The sequence below is a fragment of the Manacus vitellinus genome, unplaced genomic scaffold (genome assembly GCF_001715985.3).
Source record: "Manacus vitellinus isolate BGI_N305 unplaced genomic scaffold, ASM171598v3 scaffold_11_pilon, whole genome shotgun sequence".
Lineage (NCBI taxonomy): Eukaryota > Metazoa > Chordata > Aves > Passeriformes > Pipridae > Manacus > Manacus vitellinus.
Genome location: NW_021938895.1, coordinates 17,131,842 through 17,150,532, shown reverse-complemented (window position 1 = coordinate 17,150,532; position 18,691 = coordinate 17,131,842). Strand labels below are relative to the sequence as shown.

Below are 18,691 nucleotides of genomic sequence, written 5' to 3'. Positions count from 1 at the left end.
CCCGAACTCCTGCCCCGCACCCGCCGTGCCACGGAGGGTCCTGCTGCCGCCTGGTCCTGCCTGGGGCGCGGGGGAGAAGTAGCAAATAAAAATTGTTTTTTAATCACAAAGTATTTTAAGATATTACCTTTTTTCTCAGTATGCACATGCGTGTGTGCTTACTTGCTGTTAGTGACCATTTAACTTGACTTATTTAAAGTGAATCAGCTCAGTTCTGAAATAACTGTGGTACTGTGTTTGCAAAGAATAAAATAAAAGCCTTCTGCTTATCCAAGCAAAACTTCAGTCCATTCGGTTTATGTTTTAGAAGACATGGCTTTGCTCAGGAAGAATGCAATAATAAAAATAGAGATGTTCTGTAAGTGATATCTCTTTCTTAAGGGGGATTGAGTAGAGCTGGATACTCATCCTGTGGCTGGCTTTTGCGTTTTCAGAAACTGGAATCCTTCATGCGAGGATAACAACTTGAGAGTGAGACAGATCAGCTGGAGTTAGTGATTGAGCAATTTGCTGACTGTAACTAGTGATACTTTGAAGGAAATATAAATACAAAGTAGTGTTCTCTGTGTTTTAGATGCAGCTTTCTTGTGATAAATGGAGGAGTAACTGTTTTGCTTCGAGACTTTGGGGATGTGAATTACAAATTGATGTCTTCTGGAAGAAAGTTAGTGGATTGGGAAGAGTGAGTTCATGCACTTGTAAATGAATGCATGGCTCTAGAGCTGAAAACGAGGGATCCAAATTCTAAAGCACTCAAATTGTGTAAAAGCAAAGGTAAAATAAAGAACCACTTGTTTTGGTAGCGTGGCAGAGAAAGATTAAATGATCGTGCTGAGTGACTGTCTTTACTGTGTAAAGTTAGAAATCATGCATGTTTTGTTCAGCAACTCTAAGGAGCGATGACTTAAGATTGGGAAGAAAATACAGTGAGAAATACAAGGGTGCCACATGCTCACCCAGGAGGAAATAACGCAGTTGGGAGAGTTTACAGCATGATCTGATCAGCCTCTGCAGCTGATAGCATATATGAAAACTATTGGATTTCTATTGTGTGAAACTGTATACATTTTTTTAAAAAACCAAAAAAGAAGGTTTAGATGCTTCTCTTTAAGGTTGATTTTGCTCCTGTCTGTAAAAGTAGGTTGAAGATGCTGAAGACAGACTTCTGTCTGCATTACAAGTGAACGATGAAGCTTTTTATTTTGTACTGGGTCATAATACAGAATAAATGGGATGGTCAGCAGCTTGTAGGTGGTGGGTCTGATTGTCAGTGAGAAGAAAATAGCAGAAAGCCATAGTGCAGGCACTTCATTCTACCAGAAAGAGTGGGGCAGGTCTAACTGAGAAAGTGCATTTTTTTGAGTTTTGGGGTGCTTTTTGTTTTTTAGTTGGTTATGTACCAATAATTCATAACAGGGCTAAAGGCACAACTGTTATCATCATATGTATTACCAACAAGATGACTGTTCTGTCCAGAACAGCTGAGTGCATAATTTGTAGCTGTTAAACATCATTAGTTGCATCTTTAAAGCAGTAGTTGTGATTCTTGAAAGTTTGTGCCACCCCAAAGTAACACTGTCATGGAGAGTTGTGTATAGACTGAAGAGCAGAGTTAATATATTGATGTAGGTGAGGTGTACATTGTCGACTATAACTGCAAGTAAGAAGTGATACAAAAGTTAGTGTGATGATCTAGGGGTATTACAGGACACTTCCTATTTGAGAGATTAAACTGGAAAGCAAACCTGGCTGATTAATAGTTGTCAGTAACAAATGGTTTTAAATAGAACATTACTTCGAGGACTGCTATTCCACCTCTTTGTGATGAATCAGATGGCTTGGGGCAGGATTGTTATGGGGGTTAAAATGAGATTACAGTTCCTTAGTTTGGGGGGTTTGTTGGCCAAATCAGATATTAAACAGCTTAATTCTTGCAGAAAAACACAACATTATTTTCATTTTTGTAATTGTTTCAAAGCAACGTATCTCTCAATAGAGATATGGAAGGGTTTGAAATACTTTTTTATTTTTGTTTTTTAAACTCAACATAATTTTTTAGAAAATAGTTTGAGGTTTTACTGGAAAAAAAGATCAGCACCTTTTTTTTAAGGTCAATGTCTTTATTCGCATATGCTTATCAGTAAGGGAAATATTAATTAGAAATGGAGTTTAATGGATGACACTATTTTTTTTCTTCTGGGAGAGGCTACTCTAAACCATTGGGGGTGTTGGTTTCAGTGACCAAAGATTTATTACAGCTTACCAAGATATAAATTTTATTTGTATTTTAGTTGAATAAATCACAACTATCTGTTTTTTGTGATTAAATGTAGGAGTTGCACTGGAGTAAAAGTACTTGACTGTGCCATTAAAACCTGTTATGGAGGGAGGAAAAGAAAATGTTTAGCCCTTTTTGTTGCTGACTTCAATGTTGTGCCAGGATGAGAAGGGCCAACATGATAATGAAAGAAGCAGAGATTATACATCCACTGGCTTTCTGTTTTGAAAGTCTGTGAGAGGAGCTCATGCTCACAGAGCACATGTGCAGAGCTACACATAATGTGGTCCTGAGGGTTCTGTATTTTGTGTGCATGGTTGTTTGGGTTTTTTAGGGGATGGAGAGTGTTAGTTTAAGGTCGCTTTCTTTTTAGAAATTTTACTTTGTAACAATTCTTACCTACTTTGCAGTGAGATAGAGTAGTCTACAAGTGATAGATGGGACTGTTTAAACATGCTAGGGTATATTTAAGAACAGGTGTATGTTGAGTGAGAAAATTCACTTTTATATCACTTGGTTAAGATAAAGACAGTTTAATAGGTAAAACAAAATCTGCACAAGCAAAGCAGAAGAAGGAAATAATTCACTACTTCCCATGGGCAGGCAGGTGTTCAGTTATCCCCGGGAAAGCAGGGCTCCATCCCATGCAACAGTGACTTGGAAAGACAAGCATCATCACACTGAATATCTCCTCCCTCTTCCCCCCAGCTTTATATGCCGAGTATGACAACGTATGGTATGGAATATTCCTTTGGTCAGTCGGGGTCGCTGTCCCAGACGTGTCCCCTCCCAATTTCTTGTGCACTCCCAGCCTCTGGTGGGTGGGGTGAGGAGCAGAAAGGGCCTTTGGCACTGCTCGGCAATAATGAAAACATCCCTGTATTATCAACCTTTTTTTCAGCACAAATCCAAAACACAGCGCCATACCAGCTATTGTGAAGAAAATTAACTCTATCCCAGCCAAAACCAGCACAGATTCTTATGGCAATATGTGGTTTCTTATGTTTTCAGTTGTGTTTAGTTCAAAAGGTTGAAAACTGTTCTCAAGAAGTTTGGATTTCTGTGGGTTGCCTAATGTCTTAAATTAAAACTCCACAGATGAAAGAAAATAAAAATTCAGTTGCACTGAAACTTCCAGAACTTTGTCTTGATGGGATGTTTGGTATAATACTGATTTTTGTTATATGTATATGTGGGGACACTTGCAGAAGTTGCTGGATATTATGTTGAAATCAAACACTGAAATCACAGCAAACGGTAATATATATTTACTCCTTGAAGAAGGCTTTGTAGAAATTCAGTTGTATTTATATTTTGTATAATATAAGCATATGAAGATTCCTTTTAAATAACACTTCATAATGCACAATCATGTTGGACTTTTGTCTATGCTCAGTGATACAGCACCTGCCAGTTTCATGGTTTGTTTTTTAAATCCTGGTATACTGAACTTCATTTTATCTTCCTTCCTCTCCTCATATGAAACTGTCTCTTTAAAATTCGCGGTTTTTTTCTCTTCGGTAATCTGAACTCTGAATGAGTTGGGTTTTTTGTGTTTGGCCCAGGAGACGGTGGGCTTTCCTGGCTGCCAGGGCACACGGCTGACACAGTCTCGTGCAACTATGGTTTACAGATGACCCAGCTCTGAGTAGCCAGAGTTATTATTACTACTAACAATAAAAATCACCAAAGTTGAGATTTAGTAAAGGTGTGTGAGATATCTTTGGCTCTTTTGAGTGAGGTCTCTTTGATTGTGAGAGGTAAAAACAAGATAATGGTGCAGTATGAGAAATATATTTTTAGGTTGTGTGGAAGATGATAGGCTCCACAAATTGAAATAACAGTGAAGATGCTGTGGTTTTGCAGGACTCCCAGGACTGCAGTAGCAGTACGCATTTTACACGGTTTCACTACAAGGCAGATGGGGTTATGAACAGCCAGAACAAAACCCTGATGTTCTCATTGTGCTTATGTAGCTTCTTATCATCTGTGTCATGTCAAGTTTATTAGATGTCTAGATTGCTTGTGGCTGCAATTAAGGTGGCCTACTGAGAGATCTCTAAAACCTTTGTTGAGACAGGATGGCACAATCTATTAGTCAGGTTCTTATTGAACTACGCAGTCATGTAGAATTTGCTGACAGATGTAGCACCAGTCTTACTGATTTGAAACTGCAGTTTGATACAGAGATCGTGCTTGGTGAACCTGAATCAGTTTCTTCTAAGCTAAGAAGAGAAAATAAATGTCTGCTTTATGTAGTGAATAACTTACTGGTTTGTATCTGCAATTGCTATGAAATGGGTTGGTCTGGATGCACACTGGTCAATCTTGGAGTGGTAAATCACTCTCCCATTGTGATAACTGCTTAATTTAGGTGAATATGTAAATGTGGGGTATGTAATCACTATATTCTTTTATTTTCCTACCTTTGAATCCTGCTGATGTGTGCTATATACTTAAATTTAGCTGTTCAAAAGTTGCCTCAAAGATAGGAGAATTATATATTGCTGACTTTTGAATAACCAAGTGGTCATTCAAACCATGTTTTATAAAAATTAGTGCTAAATAAAAAGATAAATAGAACCACATTTTGTCAACTACTACCTTAGAGCACAAAAGTGGAGTTTTTTTCCTCTGTGGTTCTTGAACCTGTAATAAATAATAAGACAGGAGTAAAAATTTGGCAATTAGCATCTGATTTTAATGTCTGATGGGTTGTTGAACACTACTAGATGCTGTTTCAGTGAGAATAATCTCAGTGTCTTGAGACAAACCTTGATATTGTGAAGTTAGTATTACACACTAGATTTAAAATGGTAGTATCTAAGCTTCTTGTGCAGGTCCCCATGATGTTTTGGTTAACAACCATACAAGATGTAGACAGCTGACACCTAGTAGTTCAGGCACTGAATTCATATGACCTTAGATGCAACTAAATCCTTCTGTCACTCCTCAACATCAGCTGACCCAGGTGATAATAGCCTGTGGGAGAAATGGGATGAACAATCTTTGTTCAAAAAAAGTGATCTCTTGAAGGCAGATAGTTGAAAGTAAGGTGTATGAGGCTGAGAGGCTGCCTTCCAGATCACGAGACTTCAGAATCAAGGTTTCTAACCTGCAGGGAGATCTTCGCAGGAAACGTAATATAGATGAGACAATGTAATATAGGATTCTGTAATATACTGAGAAAAAGGTGCAAGGCTGAAAAAACTCAGGATTTTCAAATGTGAGTAGCAAACATGCTGTGAGTGTTCTATGCCAAAGGTGATTAAGCACTGGAAAAAAAACCCTGCTATGAACTACTGAGTTCCTCCATTTATTGAAGGACCTCTAGAGTCTTTTGAAGTATATTAACAGTATTGAGACAGAACTTGTTGAGTCTGAGTAGGTAGGTGTGTAAAACTGCTCCTTCCAGTCATTCAGACAAGAGAGCATAGAGCTTTTTCTGGCCTTAAGTTGCAAGTGAATTCTACTCTGAAATTTGAAGCTGAAAAATTACTTGTTGTCTTCCTCAAGAAAGGATGCCATAGAATAACAGTGCTATTTGGAAATAAGGACTATAAATTCATAGATAGAGTCAGTTAAGTCTGAAGTATGAAGACTAAAGGTGTTGTAAATGATCTGCAGAATGGCATCCTCTTTGACCAAACACAAGATCTTGTAAGATGTTAGCTTCTGTGTTTGTCTTCAAGAGCCTTTTTCAAGAGACAGTTAGCTTCAGCCTGACTTTTCTGCTGCATATCTTGCAGTCCTTGCTTTTATTGTTTTTATGTCCTTTAGCTACTGTTATAAGAGCCTGTTATCATAGCTTCACCTGCAGGATAAGGACTGCTTGCAGACTGGGAACCCAAAGCAAAATACTGTCAAATTGGAGACTTTTCATTCCTCTGTACACATAAACTGTACTTTCACCACAGCTAGAATTCTGTATATTTCACTATTTTTTCCCCCTCATTTGAAAAAATCAATTTTGTTATTCTCATAACAGTGCTACAGTGCTTTGCTTTGGTTTGCACTCACTATCCGTGGTGAAATGGAATTACGTCACTCTTGGCAAAACTGACCTTCCTCGTTGCAGGAATGTTACATTTTCTGTTTCTTCCTCCCAACCTGAAAAAGAGCATCCCTTCTTAGGTGCTAGATGCACCCTTACAATGATCTGAACTGTTGGGCTGTGCACGATGTAATTGCATGTCACTGCATCATTCTTTTCTACATATCCCTGTGTAGCTTGAATGGTTTTGGAAATGGGAAAGTCATATAAAAATGAGGGGGAGTGGGAAAACAATACCCTGTTAAGATGCCATGGAATGTTTTGTTGTAGTTAATTACTCTCTTTCTTCTTTGGCTTTAATCTGTTGGTAGTTGCTGAACTGGTATCCCAAATCTGGGAATCCCAAATATTCTCTGCAGCTAAGTGATCTCTACTCAAAGGGGTTTGAAGTTTAAGTTTAAATAGCCACTCATTTCCCTTGGGGCTAGAATGTGTTGTGTGCTTGCACACACATACAGGTTCTCTTGACTTAATTCAAGCCTCTGGTCTCTACCATTTCTAGCAATGGTTTGGGGTTTTTGAGCTTTCAGCTGATTCCTTTTTGGTTTTACTTGGCTGTGGGACTTTGTGGTTGGAGGTTTTGGTTTTGTCCGAGAGCAATGTGTGTGTGGCTTTTCTTGTATTGTGAAATTCTGGTCAAGGTTAATAAATTTAATTACTCTTGGAGATCCTGTGTATTGATTTCCATTTACTGTAACAGGAGCTTGTACTCACTGCACTGTTCTGAGTACATCTTGGACACCCAGAGGTTCATGGGCAGAACTGGTGTTTTATGTACACGAGGTCTGGAGCAGTGTCTGATCTGTAGGCAGAGTATGATACCTTGCATTCCATTAGGCATCATAACTACAAACCAAATTTTGCCCCAGTATCTGAAGTACAAATTAGATGCCTTTGTCTTTTTGAGGCTTACAGAGCCATGACCCAAGAATCACTGTGTTAGCCCAGACAAATACAGAATGAAGACTTTTGTTCATCAGTTTGGCCAGCTGAGCAACTCCTTCAGAAAGAATCCAGAAGACCTGAACTATGAAACTCCATCCTGAACAGTTAAAGGACAAGTAAGCTTTGTGGGGAATGGCTTATTGGAATGGATAGTAGCTCCTAGCCTGAAGTTATCATCAGTCTTTCACCTGCTAGTTGGTAAGAATGGCAGTCTGGATAATATTTCCTGTATGTAGCAGTCTCTTAAAATGCTTTTACACTCTATTGCTCTCGGTCCTGATAAATGCAGGCATATCTTTCTCAAGAGTCACTCTTTTTCAATCGGTCCCCTTGAGCATCTCTGGTCAAGGAGTTGACTGTCCAGCCCTGATCCAGGCATTGATTTAGATGAGGGCATTGAGTCCAACATCAGCAAATTTGCAGATGACACTTAAGTTAGGGGGGAGTGTCGATCAGCTGGAAGGCAGAAGGGCTCTGCAGAGGGACTTGGACAGGCTGGAGAGTTGGGCTGGTTCCAACGAGATGAGGTTCAACAAGGCCAAGTGCTGGGTCCTCCACTTTGGCCACAACAACCCCCTGCAGCGCTATGGGCTGGGGGCAGAGTGGCTGGAGAGCAGCCAGGCAGAAAGGAACCTGGGAGTTTGGATTGACAGGAAGCTGAACATGAGCCAGCAGTGTGCCCAGGTGGCCAAGAGGACCAATGACATCCTGGCCTGTATCAGGAACAGTGTGGCCAGCACGTCCAAGGAAGTGATTCTGCCCCTTTACTCAGTGCTGGTGAGCCACACCTGGATACTGCTTCCATTGTGGCCCCTCAGTTCAGAAGGATATTGAATCTGGAGCAGGTGCAGAGAAGAGCAACAAGGCTGGTGAAGGGACTTGAACACAAGTCCTATGAGGAGAGGCTGAGGGAACTGGGGTTGTTCAGCCTGGAGAAGAGGAGGCTCAGGGGAGACCTCATCACTCTCTGCAACTCCCTGAAAGGAGGTTGTAACCAGGTTGGTCTCTTCTCCCAGGCAGCTATCAGTAAGACAAGAGGGTGCAGTCTTAAGCTGTGCCAGGGGAGTTTTAGGTTAGATATGAGGAAGAAATTCTTTACAGAGAGGGTGGTCAGGCATTGGAATGGGCTGCCCAGAGAGGTGGTGGGTTCTCCGTCCCTGGAGGTTTTTAAGATGAGACTGGATGTGGCACTTAGTGCCATGGTCTAGTAACCACGGTGATAGTGGATCAAGGGTTGATGATCTCAGAGGTCCCTTCCAACCCAGATGATTTTATGATTCTATGATTGTTATACCCAACTAGACAAGGCCCTAAGCAGTCTGCTCTAGTTGATCCTACTCTGAGCATTAGGATCAGACTAGATGATGACCAGAGATCCCTTCCAACCTTAACGGTTTTGTGATTTTTATGACCATTCTGTAAAGTAACTGTCCTGTCGTGACCTTCAAAGGAGATATGGTTCTTGCATAATAAAAAGAGACTTCAAGGATTTAAATCCATTTAAATATTGGACAGTAATTCTGCAAGAGATGAACTGAACATTTTAATGAAGCCTTGTCCATATGTTCTGCGTGTGGATTATCATTCTGTCTCCTCTTTCTGTCCTCTTCCGTTCTGCTGTACTATCTTTTCTTCTGCTTTAGCAAAAATAGCATATTAGCACATCTTACATGGGATGATTTCAGAAGAAATTCCTGATTCTTCCATTTTTGGAAAGCTGTTTGTAGGAGACAGAGAGAGAGAGAGAGAGACACCAAGTAGGACAACTTTCAAGCTTCATGGAGTTCTAATGTGTTCAGTGCTCTTGATGCCATTTATTTTGTTCTTGCTGCCCAACTTCAACTTGAGTAGGCAGGAGGCAACCAACTGAGAAACATGGTAGGGGTGCTTACAGTATGTGTGGCAAGTAGCCAAAAGTATGTGGCGAGCAGTCTCCATAGAAATGGTTTTGAGGAAACTGTTGCCTCCTACACTCAGCTGGACAGGAGCTCTTCTGACCTTGTTCAGAACTTAATTTGTTTAGTTATTCAGCATGCTTTTTTGTACAGTCTCTAGTCTTAACTGAGTTGTAAGTCATGCTAAGTCATGTTGTCAGCCTCAGGAGAACATTCATAAATCTGCGCTGCTGTCCAGTGTGTGTTCGTGGATAGTCTGCTTATGTACATAATATGAATTAAATCAAGGCATCAGTTTAATACAGAGATGCCAAAAATGCATTTATTTGAAGGAGTCTCTTTACTCTTCTTGCAAAATTGTAATAGAAAGATCATGGATGTTCACAGTTTGTATCAGTAGCCAGTACGTGTTCTGCACTGTATTTCTTGGACTTAAACTTTGCTGTATTTATGTGATGTCAAGCTGCAGAGTCCTGATGCTTTTTCAGTTCTCTGATGTATTTGTACTTCACTATTGCCAGACATGTGTTGTCAAGAATTAGCCATAGAACTAGCTTGGTACCTATTGCAGCTTGTTCTCATGTCTGAAAATACTGGCTTTTTTTTATCACAGAGTAATTTCTGTAAAGATACGTGTTCTGATTTTGCTTCAGCTCATTGCACAGTAGGAATATTCAGTGCTTTCAGTTACAGGCTCTGTATTTTGATAGGGTTGCGTGTTTTCAGCTGGAAATTGATTTTTTTTTTTGCTTTTAAAATTAAAGCTTAATCAGAATTGAAAGACCACATAAACCTCTACAAGTCCTCCATCAGTTATGCTGACTGGAAAACAACAGCAACAAATAACCATATGGTTATTAACTTGGCTATGCTATGCATATGATGAGAGCAAGTCTTACTCCATTTTGAAACTCTAATAGGTAGCAGATATCTGGTAGCAGATATTTTTGCTTGAATTTTCTTTATTGCTAATTTTCTGGTAAGAGGTAGTTATTTTTAAGAGTCTAAGTAATTCTTACTAAGTGGACTGATCTCTGATACTGTATAGTGCCAAAGACATCAGGTTAAGAAGAGTTTTTGAATAGGGAAGAACTGCTCTATAACATCAAGCAAGACCAGCCTCCTGTTGTTAAGGCAGTGCTCATGGGTATCACATGATACCTTTTTTAAGTAATTGCAGCAATAAAACCCTGAGGGGAGAGCTTCCTCTGTCATCTGAAAAATATTTTGTTAGCTCTGAGACTCTTAACTGCAAAGCACAGTGCTGCTTTGGAGCATGTAAAGCTGCTGACTCTGGAAGGATAGGTATTCCTCAGAGCCTAATTTCCTTGTTCACTAATACGCAGGACCAGTTTATTCAAAAAGTTTTGGGCTGCAGGCATATTTTTATTTTTCATTCTGGCTAGAATATCCTTAGGATTCCAAATAGTTCAAACTAAATCAGTCAGTTTTTTCAGTGCTTTCTGATGATTCTGTGTTCTCCTGAGGAAGGGGTACTGCTGGGATACTTTGCTTCCCACTGTCTTCAGAAGGCTTGAAATGCATCAGGTTCCAAAAGAGGACCTTGTCATGCCTAGGAGTCACCATTGCTCACTTCCATTCTGTTGTGGTTGTTGGGAATTACTGGTTATCTTAGGAGATGACTTGTGTCAGTGCTGAGCTGCGCTGACACAGGTGTGTAAACTTTGCAGGCAGTAAAGAACTCTCTCTGCACCGAGCTGCTTCTCCCAGTGTCTGCTGAAAACTCCAGCCATATGGATACTGCTCTGGTGAAGTAAATCCATCACTGTTACTGATCTAGATTTTTCTTTCTGAGAAAAAGATTTTTATGAAAGAATACTCTCCTTGATATTCATACCCTCCAAAGGCAGGCATTGTTTCAGCTTCCTTTCTCAGGCAGAGGTATTCGAGATGGGGAGAGTTCCCCATGGGAATGAGAAGGAACGAGTGTATCATGACAGGTCTCATCTTGCTTTCTGAAGCAATGCTACTGTGTGTATGAGTAAAGTCCCCCTATTTTAAAAAAGGAAAGGAAAAAGAGTGATGTAATTTGGAGAGGGGGGCAGACAGTGGGGATAACTGAACAGATGACTAGAGAAATCAGATTTCAAGATGGGGAGCATAAAATCAACTGTAGCTATGAGGAGGCTGGCTCTTCTCAGCAGACTTGTAGAAAATAGGTTTCCATAGATTCATTAGTATGTCAATAATAATTTGTTTTGAAAGAACAGCTTCCTTGGTACAAATGCTCCAATGTTAATTTGTGTACTAGTTATGGCTGTGCTAGAGTTAATTTTCTTCATAACAGCTCCTGTGGTGCTGTGTTTTCTGTATTTGTGGTGAAAATAGTGTTGATAACACGGGGATGTTTTCATTATTGCTGAGCAGTGCTTACACGGAGTCAAGGCCTTTTCTGCTGCTCGCCCCACCCCAGCGAGGAGGCTGGGAGTGTGCAAGGAGTTGGGAGGGGACACAGCTGGGACAGCTGACCCCAACTGACCCTAGGGGTATCCCTCACCATATGACATCATGCTCAGCATATAAAGCTGGGGGAAGAAGGAGGAAGGGAGGGATGTTCAGGGTGATGGTGTTTGTCTTCCCAAGTCAACTTAGCTCATGGTGGAGCCCTGCTTTCCTGGGGGTGACTGAACACCTGCCTGCAAATGGGAGTTGGTGAATGAATTCCTTGGTTTGCTTGTGTGTATGACTTTTGCTTTACCTGTTAAACTGTCTTTACCTCAACCCATGAGTGGCCTCCAATCTATCTTTCTGATTCTTTCACCCATCCCATGTGGGGGCAGTGAGTGAACAGCTCTAGGGGGACTTGCTGCCTGTCAGCGTTAAACCACGGCATTTAGTAACAGCTCTACTGGAGTTTGGTAAAATGCTGTAGTGTAGTAACAGCACTTGGGGAAAGGATCCAGGATAAACCACTTGGATAACTTGCTTTAGAGTCAGAGATCTGCAAAGAGCAATTTACTTTGTCTTATTGCACTGCTTATTTCTGTCTGATTTCTCTAGCTGAGGGCAATTGTGGATTTTTGTCTTTCTAGCTGTAGAGTAACCTGGCAAGGGAACCTTATGAAAAGAAAACAGTCACTTGTTTGTGTCTGTCTTTCTAGGAACAGTAGTCTTAACCCATAACAAAGCATTCTAACCCATAGTTAGGCATTTACATGACAGATGAAGCATAGTTGCCAAGGCATATGTGGAGCTACAGTTTGTCTATCAAAGACTTGATGTTCAAGGATGAAGGTGATTTTTTTTTAAGTTGTGAAGTAATTTATTCATGAGCTATGTGATGATAATGTGTTTCAGCTAAGCTGCAGTAGGAACTGTTCTTACAACAATATAAGTCGTTTTCTCTTGGCAGAAGTATTTATTATGAATCTGCACCAAGTTGCTTGTATAGTGTCCAAAAAATGTGTATTAAATTTAAAGTTGGAGTTTAGATAAGATGTTTTTCTCCAAATCTCTCTTTTCTCACCCCCCCATCCCACGATATCTTCTTGATCATGTAGAATTCATGAAACTAGGGATTTTTTTGCAATAGATAAAAACTTTCTTAGTATTACTTTATATTTTAGTATAACATGTCTTCTAAAGTGATTGAAATATACACATACCCGTAAGAAGATGTTTTTGTTGATGGGTGGATTATTTGCATCTATTTCTGTAGTCAAATGATGCTTGTATTTGAGTAACTAGTAGCAGATTGTCAGTGTTGTCAGAAAGAGGCCCATAAGAAGAAGAGGCATATAAGAATACTGCTAATTCTGTAGAAATAATTGGGTTACCATGTGTTTCTGCTGCTGTCTACTTCTAATTTTTCTATATAATTAAATAGTTGTAGCTTACTGATTTTAATAAGTAATTCAATTGCAGTGCCTCTGTGCCAGAAGAGACCTGCATTTTGAGCAGCCTTATAACACTTGTATAGGAAGGTACTTGTTTTAAAAATTAAAAATTAATTTGTGTTTAGTCTGTAAATCTACTGTATTAATTTATTGCCAAAATGTAGTCAAATAGAAGACTTCAAATGTAACCTTGCTAGTGAACTCTGGGGCTTTAAATTGGCTTTTCTGAGTTGAGTTTAGAATTTATATATATTATTTTCAGTTGTGCCTGTGAGAGGTAGGGACTAGTGAAGACCACTGCATGGAGTATGAGGGAAAATATATCAATTAATTGTTGGGGGGTTTTAAGTCTTAAAATATCTTTAAAACATTGCATTTTTTCATGTTTAAGAAAAGAAAGTTTTCTTACCCTACAGTGTTCTTGGCAAAATTACTGAAACGACTCTATGGTGAAACTTCATCATCTTCTCCTGTGCATACTTCAAATAGAGGAGAGGAGGTGGTTCTTGGAAATCTGGGATCAAAATCCAAAGAAAAGAATTTGGGTAATGTTCAGACTTCATCAGCAGATGCTAGCACATCAACTGATACACCCTGCAAATCATTTCAAGGTGAGACTATCCTTTTTCTGATGATATGCTTTTAAATATAGCTGCTTTATTTCAGAACAGTATAGTATGTACTTTTTTCATCTATTGATACCAACAGATGAATTTGAATACCAGTGCTTCTGGTACTTAATACCTAGAACACTCGAGGTCAGTGCATAAGTCCTGTGAAAACCAAGAAATAGTCTTGGTGTATAAGCATGAATGCAGCATTTAGCAGGAGCAAATGTGAAACTTCAGTGTAAGCTATAACTGTCTTTGGTGTAATGTTTGTTGAATGATAATAAAATTACTTACACTGGTACAGCTCTGCTCAGCTGTCAGAGATAGACCCAAAGATTGGTGAGAATACATGATCCAGCACTTCCTTCTGCCCTCATATTGCAACAGAAACCCCATGGGGAACACAAATGCAACAGAAGGCAAATATCAATTCAGAGACTATGTTAGTACCTTGCTAAAGAGAATTATTTTGTGTGTTTATGCAGTGAACATGGCACATGAGTATTTGTACAGGTAAGTAAAGGTCCTTTTTCCAAGGAGTTGTTGAATGTGAACAGTGTACTAAAGATGGAGTTGGAAAATGAAGTAGCTGTGGTATTACTTTTGGGTGAAGGAGTCTGTGCACAGATATAGGAGTGTGAATTGCTTTGTATTCGTCTAAAACCAAATTTTCCATTACTAGAAGGTTACTAAACTAACTTGAAATAAAAAGATATGTTTCCCAAGAGTATAAAAACTTTCTCCAGGGGAGATGGTCATGTAGACTTTTTACTTGCAAATGAGGAAGAACTGACAGTGGATATGGTCTAGGGCAGGAGAGTAAAGTCCACAAAGAAGTGAGCAGAATGAATAGTAGGATTAGGGCCCTGTACTACATAATAACAGATGTTTGTCTTGTTCAAGGGTCTGCTTGGTAGGATTAAATGGAAGACTAGTTTGAACCGCAAAGGAGCTCTCAAACGCTGGTTGATCTTCAAGAATAACCTCTCAAAGCACAAGAATGGCTCATTTTGACATGCAGAAAACTAAGCAAGTATGGCAGGATGCCTGACTTGAGCTCAGATGTGTCTGGGAGCAGCAAGAGGAAAGAAAGTAAGGGAAGGCTGTATGGGACAAGGCAGGCAAGGGAGCTGTGTCATCATTGTGACAGCAGTCCCAAAGTGCCTGAAAAAGAAGAGCAGAACATGTCTGGTAACAGTAACCAGGTTCAACCAACAGTCCAGTGACACCAGACACCAGGCAAGTCAGTAATGACAAGGCAGGCCTGAGGTCAAGCCAGTGTGTAAAGTCTGTCAGTCAGGGTGTGCATCAGTTGGGCTGTGTGCCCAGGCACAGGCATGACTTCAGTCTGGCTGAAGCTGGGAACTGCTTAAAAGCTTCATCATAAAAGCAGCTTTGAGTGATGTGAGGGGAGCCTCTGCTGAGGTGGCTTCTTACAGGTCTTTCATAAGCAACTCTTTCTTCATAACAATCTGGATCAACAGCTGTGTGATATCTGAGAGCTGCCCGTAAGTGCAGGCAGCTACACTCCTGAGAGGGAGCTCTGGACCCTTATACAGAGAAGGTGAAAGCAGATATTGGCTACTGAAGAACCATCTAAAGATGCTGCCCAAGTGTGCTGTGATGGAGTTAGGAAGGCCAAAGCTCAGCTCAAAGGGATGTGGGGTGAATCTTATGAGGGATATGGGAAGAAACAAGAAGGGTAGGGATAACAACTGAAAGACTAAAGAAGATGTGGACCCACTGCTTAATGGGCAAGGGACTAGTGACAGAAGACAAGTAAAAGACTGAGGTACTTAGTGCCTTTTTTTTGCCTGGTAAGACTTGTCTTCCTGCTTCCTGGGCCCCTGAGCCTAATGATAAAGCCTATGGAAGTGAAGAATTGTCCACAGTAGACAGTGGCAGCTGAGGAGTAGTTAACTCAGTTGTGCAATTGCATGCCAGTGGGACAAAGACTTGTGCATCCAGGGATGCTGACTGATGTCATTGTGAGACTGGTTTCTATCCTCTTTGAGAAGTCATCACCATTGGGAGGTTCCTCAGTGACTGCAAAAGGCAAACACCATGGCCATTTTCAAAAACAGAGTCTAGAAAAGTGAGCCTGTTAGGGACTGAATCCTTCTGGAAGCTCTTTCCTGGCATGTGAAGGACAAAAAGGAAATTGGAAACAGTAAGTCTTGTTTTACCAGAGGCAGGTTGTGCAAACCAGTTGCCTTCTATGCTGACATGACTGGCTTGTAGATAGGCAGGGTCTGTGGTATGGTCTCCTGTAGCATTCTTACAGCTACCAAGGTGAGATGTCAGCTGGGTAAGTGAATGCAAGTAAAAGGCTTAAAGCATGATAATCAGCAGTACAAAACTTGAAAGATGGCCATGTGCTAGTGACATACCTTATTAATTACCAGTTAATACTAGAGTGAGTCCTTTATCTGATGTGGTAACCAGCAACACGGGCTGGGGGTACCTAACTGGAAACAGCTCCACAGAAGAGGACCTTGGGGTTCTGGTGGGTGCCCAATTGAGTCAGCATTGCATCCTTGTCACACAGGCAACTGATGACATACTGTGCTGCATTAGCAGTGTAGCCAGCACTTTGAAGGAAGTGATCATTCCTGTTGGGAGACCACACTGGAGCAGCATTTGTGAGTTCATACTGTCCTGTGACTAGTGGGCTCCTCAGTAAAAGAAAGGTAGTGACAGAGTGGAGGGAGTCCACCAAAGGACATAGTAATGACTAATGACCAGGGAGCCAGATGACACTGGGGATGAGGAGAGACAGAGAACTGAGTTTCAGTCTTAAGATGGAAATTTCATTAGTTCAACTACCAAATGGGAAGGGAGAATATAGAGAAGACTGATCTGTGCACTTTTTGGAAGTGCTCAGTGACAGGAGAAGGGATGACAAAGAAGTTGTGGTAAGAATAATTCCAGTTGGACAGGGGAGGGAATGCGGCTTTGGGGGTGACCAAATACTGGGAATGGGCTGCCCAAGGAGAGTTTTGGTATCCCTATCCTTGAAAGAGCCCAAAACAACAGCATACTAGAAAACTTTTACTGGGGCTTGGACTAATGACCTCCAGAAGTCCTTTCAACATATATCAGTCTAGAAATCTGTGTTACTGTTTTTTGGTTTGGTTTTGATTTTCTTTTGTTGGTGTTTTTTTTTGTTTGTTTTGGGGTTTGTTTTGGTTTTGGTTTTGGTTTTTTTTTTTCATTTAAAAAGAAAGAAAAGTCCCCCACCCAATATGTAATAAGGATGGCTAGTAACAGGTTGACTTTCTCACATGTCCCTTTGGTAGAATTTGCTTTCAGGGGTTGTGTAGCTGTTGTCCTGTATTGCATCCCTACTGTAATAGAAGATTGCATGGAAATTTCACCCTCTGCAGTTCCATTTGTTTGACACACATTTTGATTTTCTAGATCAGTACTTCTAGTACTTCTTTTGTGTAGTCAGTAATGAGAGGCATATTTTCAAAAGGCTGATAAAACATTAAACTTACTCTTTACAATGATATGTGATAGCATTGGGAACTAATTGTCCTTTTAAAATAGGTAACAGGCTCTGTGATGAAGTTGTGCTAAATAAGCATGAATATGAAGTAATTTCTTAAACTAATACTGCTTTCATTTGTAGTAAATCTATACCATTCCTTATAAATTAGGGCCTACCCAAACTCCCACTGAAGTGGGAGGTGAGGGGGAGAATTTATTTGACCTTGTGATTTTTAACTCCTCTGATTGTTTATGCCTGATTCCTGATGCAGTGTTCTTCAAGGTAATGAAACAAAAGGTTTTAGTTCAGAATCCTAATATGGGTAAAATATAGATCATGGGATAGGGAACATGGAGCAAAAAGAACAGGGCCATATTTAGGATTTTCACAGCAAAGCAACAAAACTGTTTTTGAAATGAACAGCAAACTGTAACTGAGCTTGCTTTCTGTTAGAGGCATGCAAATGCTGCAGTAGTATAGAAAGGGTTCTGCCTTGACTGATGTTCAACAAATAAGTACTTAAAAAAAAGCCTTGAAGGGGGTCGAAGTAATAAACTCATGGGAAAAAAGATAAATCAGTTACCCATCTGTGAAACCAACAGACAACCATTCTTTTCTGGTTGTGATTTTATTTAAATTTAAGGAGCTCTTGCATTTACATGTTGTGATTTTATGCCATTGAACACTGAAAGTACATCTTTAGTGATAGGCTAGAAGATTTGAGCTATAAACTGTCTGACCTCAGTGAAGGAAAAACATAAAGGCATTGATTGAACATTTTGATCATAAACTATTTTAAGTTACTTCTTACTTACAGATCGAAGGTTTAGGTGTAACTACAAAACAGCTGATGATGTCAGTAGCAGTAGTCTAAGATGGGTAATTGAAAGCAACAATGGAAAATGAGGGAATTTTTTTTTTTTTAGATATAAACTCTTTTCTAGTTTGAAAGTGATTATTTCAGTCCTGCAAAATACTACTGAAAAAAAATGTAGTGTCAGTAAGAAGTTGAGGATTTCTCTAAAAAGCTGACTTAGTCTTAACTATTTTCTAGCATTAAATAACAGGTTTTACTATAAAACTCATCACAATGTTCTATTTGCCTTTAACAGTTATTTTCAGATTGTGAAAATACCATTACCAATTTGTCCAAGCTAAACCACCACTACCCTCCCCCCAGCCAGATTCTGATCTTTACTGGAATGCATTTCCAGCGTTGCATTAAATGCCTGCATCTTGAAGCATAATAGAGACATGCCCATAAAATTTAAAGATCATACTTTCATATCCTGTAAATATTTGCATTTACATCCTTTTTTTGAGATCAAGTTGAACTTGAGATGAACTTGATAGAATACCAGGACACTTTTAATGTTGGTCCTCATATAATTTTTGAAGATTAATAATTTACTGTGAGAAAGGGTCATCCCATAAAGCTCCTCACATAGTTCTGGAGCTAAAGTTTACAATGAGACCCAGAATAACTGGAGATGGGAGGCAAATTCTGAGGGACACCTTCCTTTGTGACTATAGTGTGATCTTCTGAATGCTATTTGTG

At 39.9% G+C, this 18,691-nt stretch overlaps 1 protein-coding gene across 1 annotated transcript in view; it reads left to right on the top strand.

The window, feature by feature from the left end:
• Positions 1 to 18,691, top strand: part of ERICH1 (glutamate rich 1) — a 100,245-nt gene that overhangs the window by 34,067 nt on the left and 47,487 nt on the right. The window contains exon 2 of the mRNA XM_018088890.2: positions 13,421 to 13,640. Within this exon, the coding sequence (XP_017944379.2) occupies positions 13,421 to 13,640 (220 nt within the window). The remainder of the gene's footprint in view (positions 1 to 13,420; positions 13,641 to 18,691) is intronic.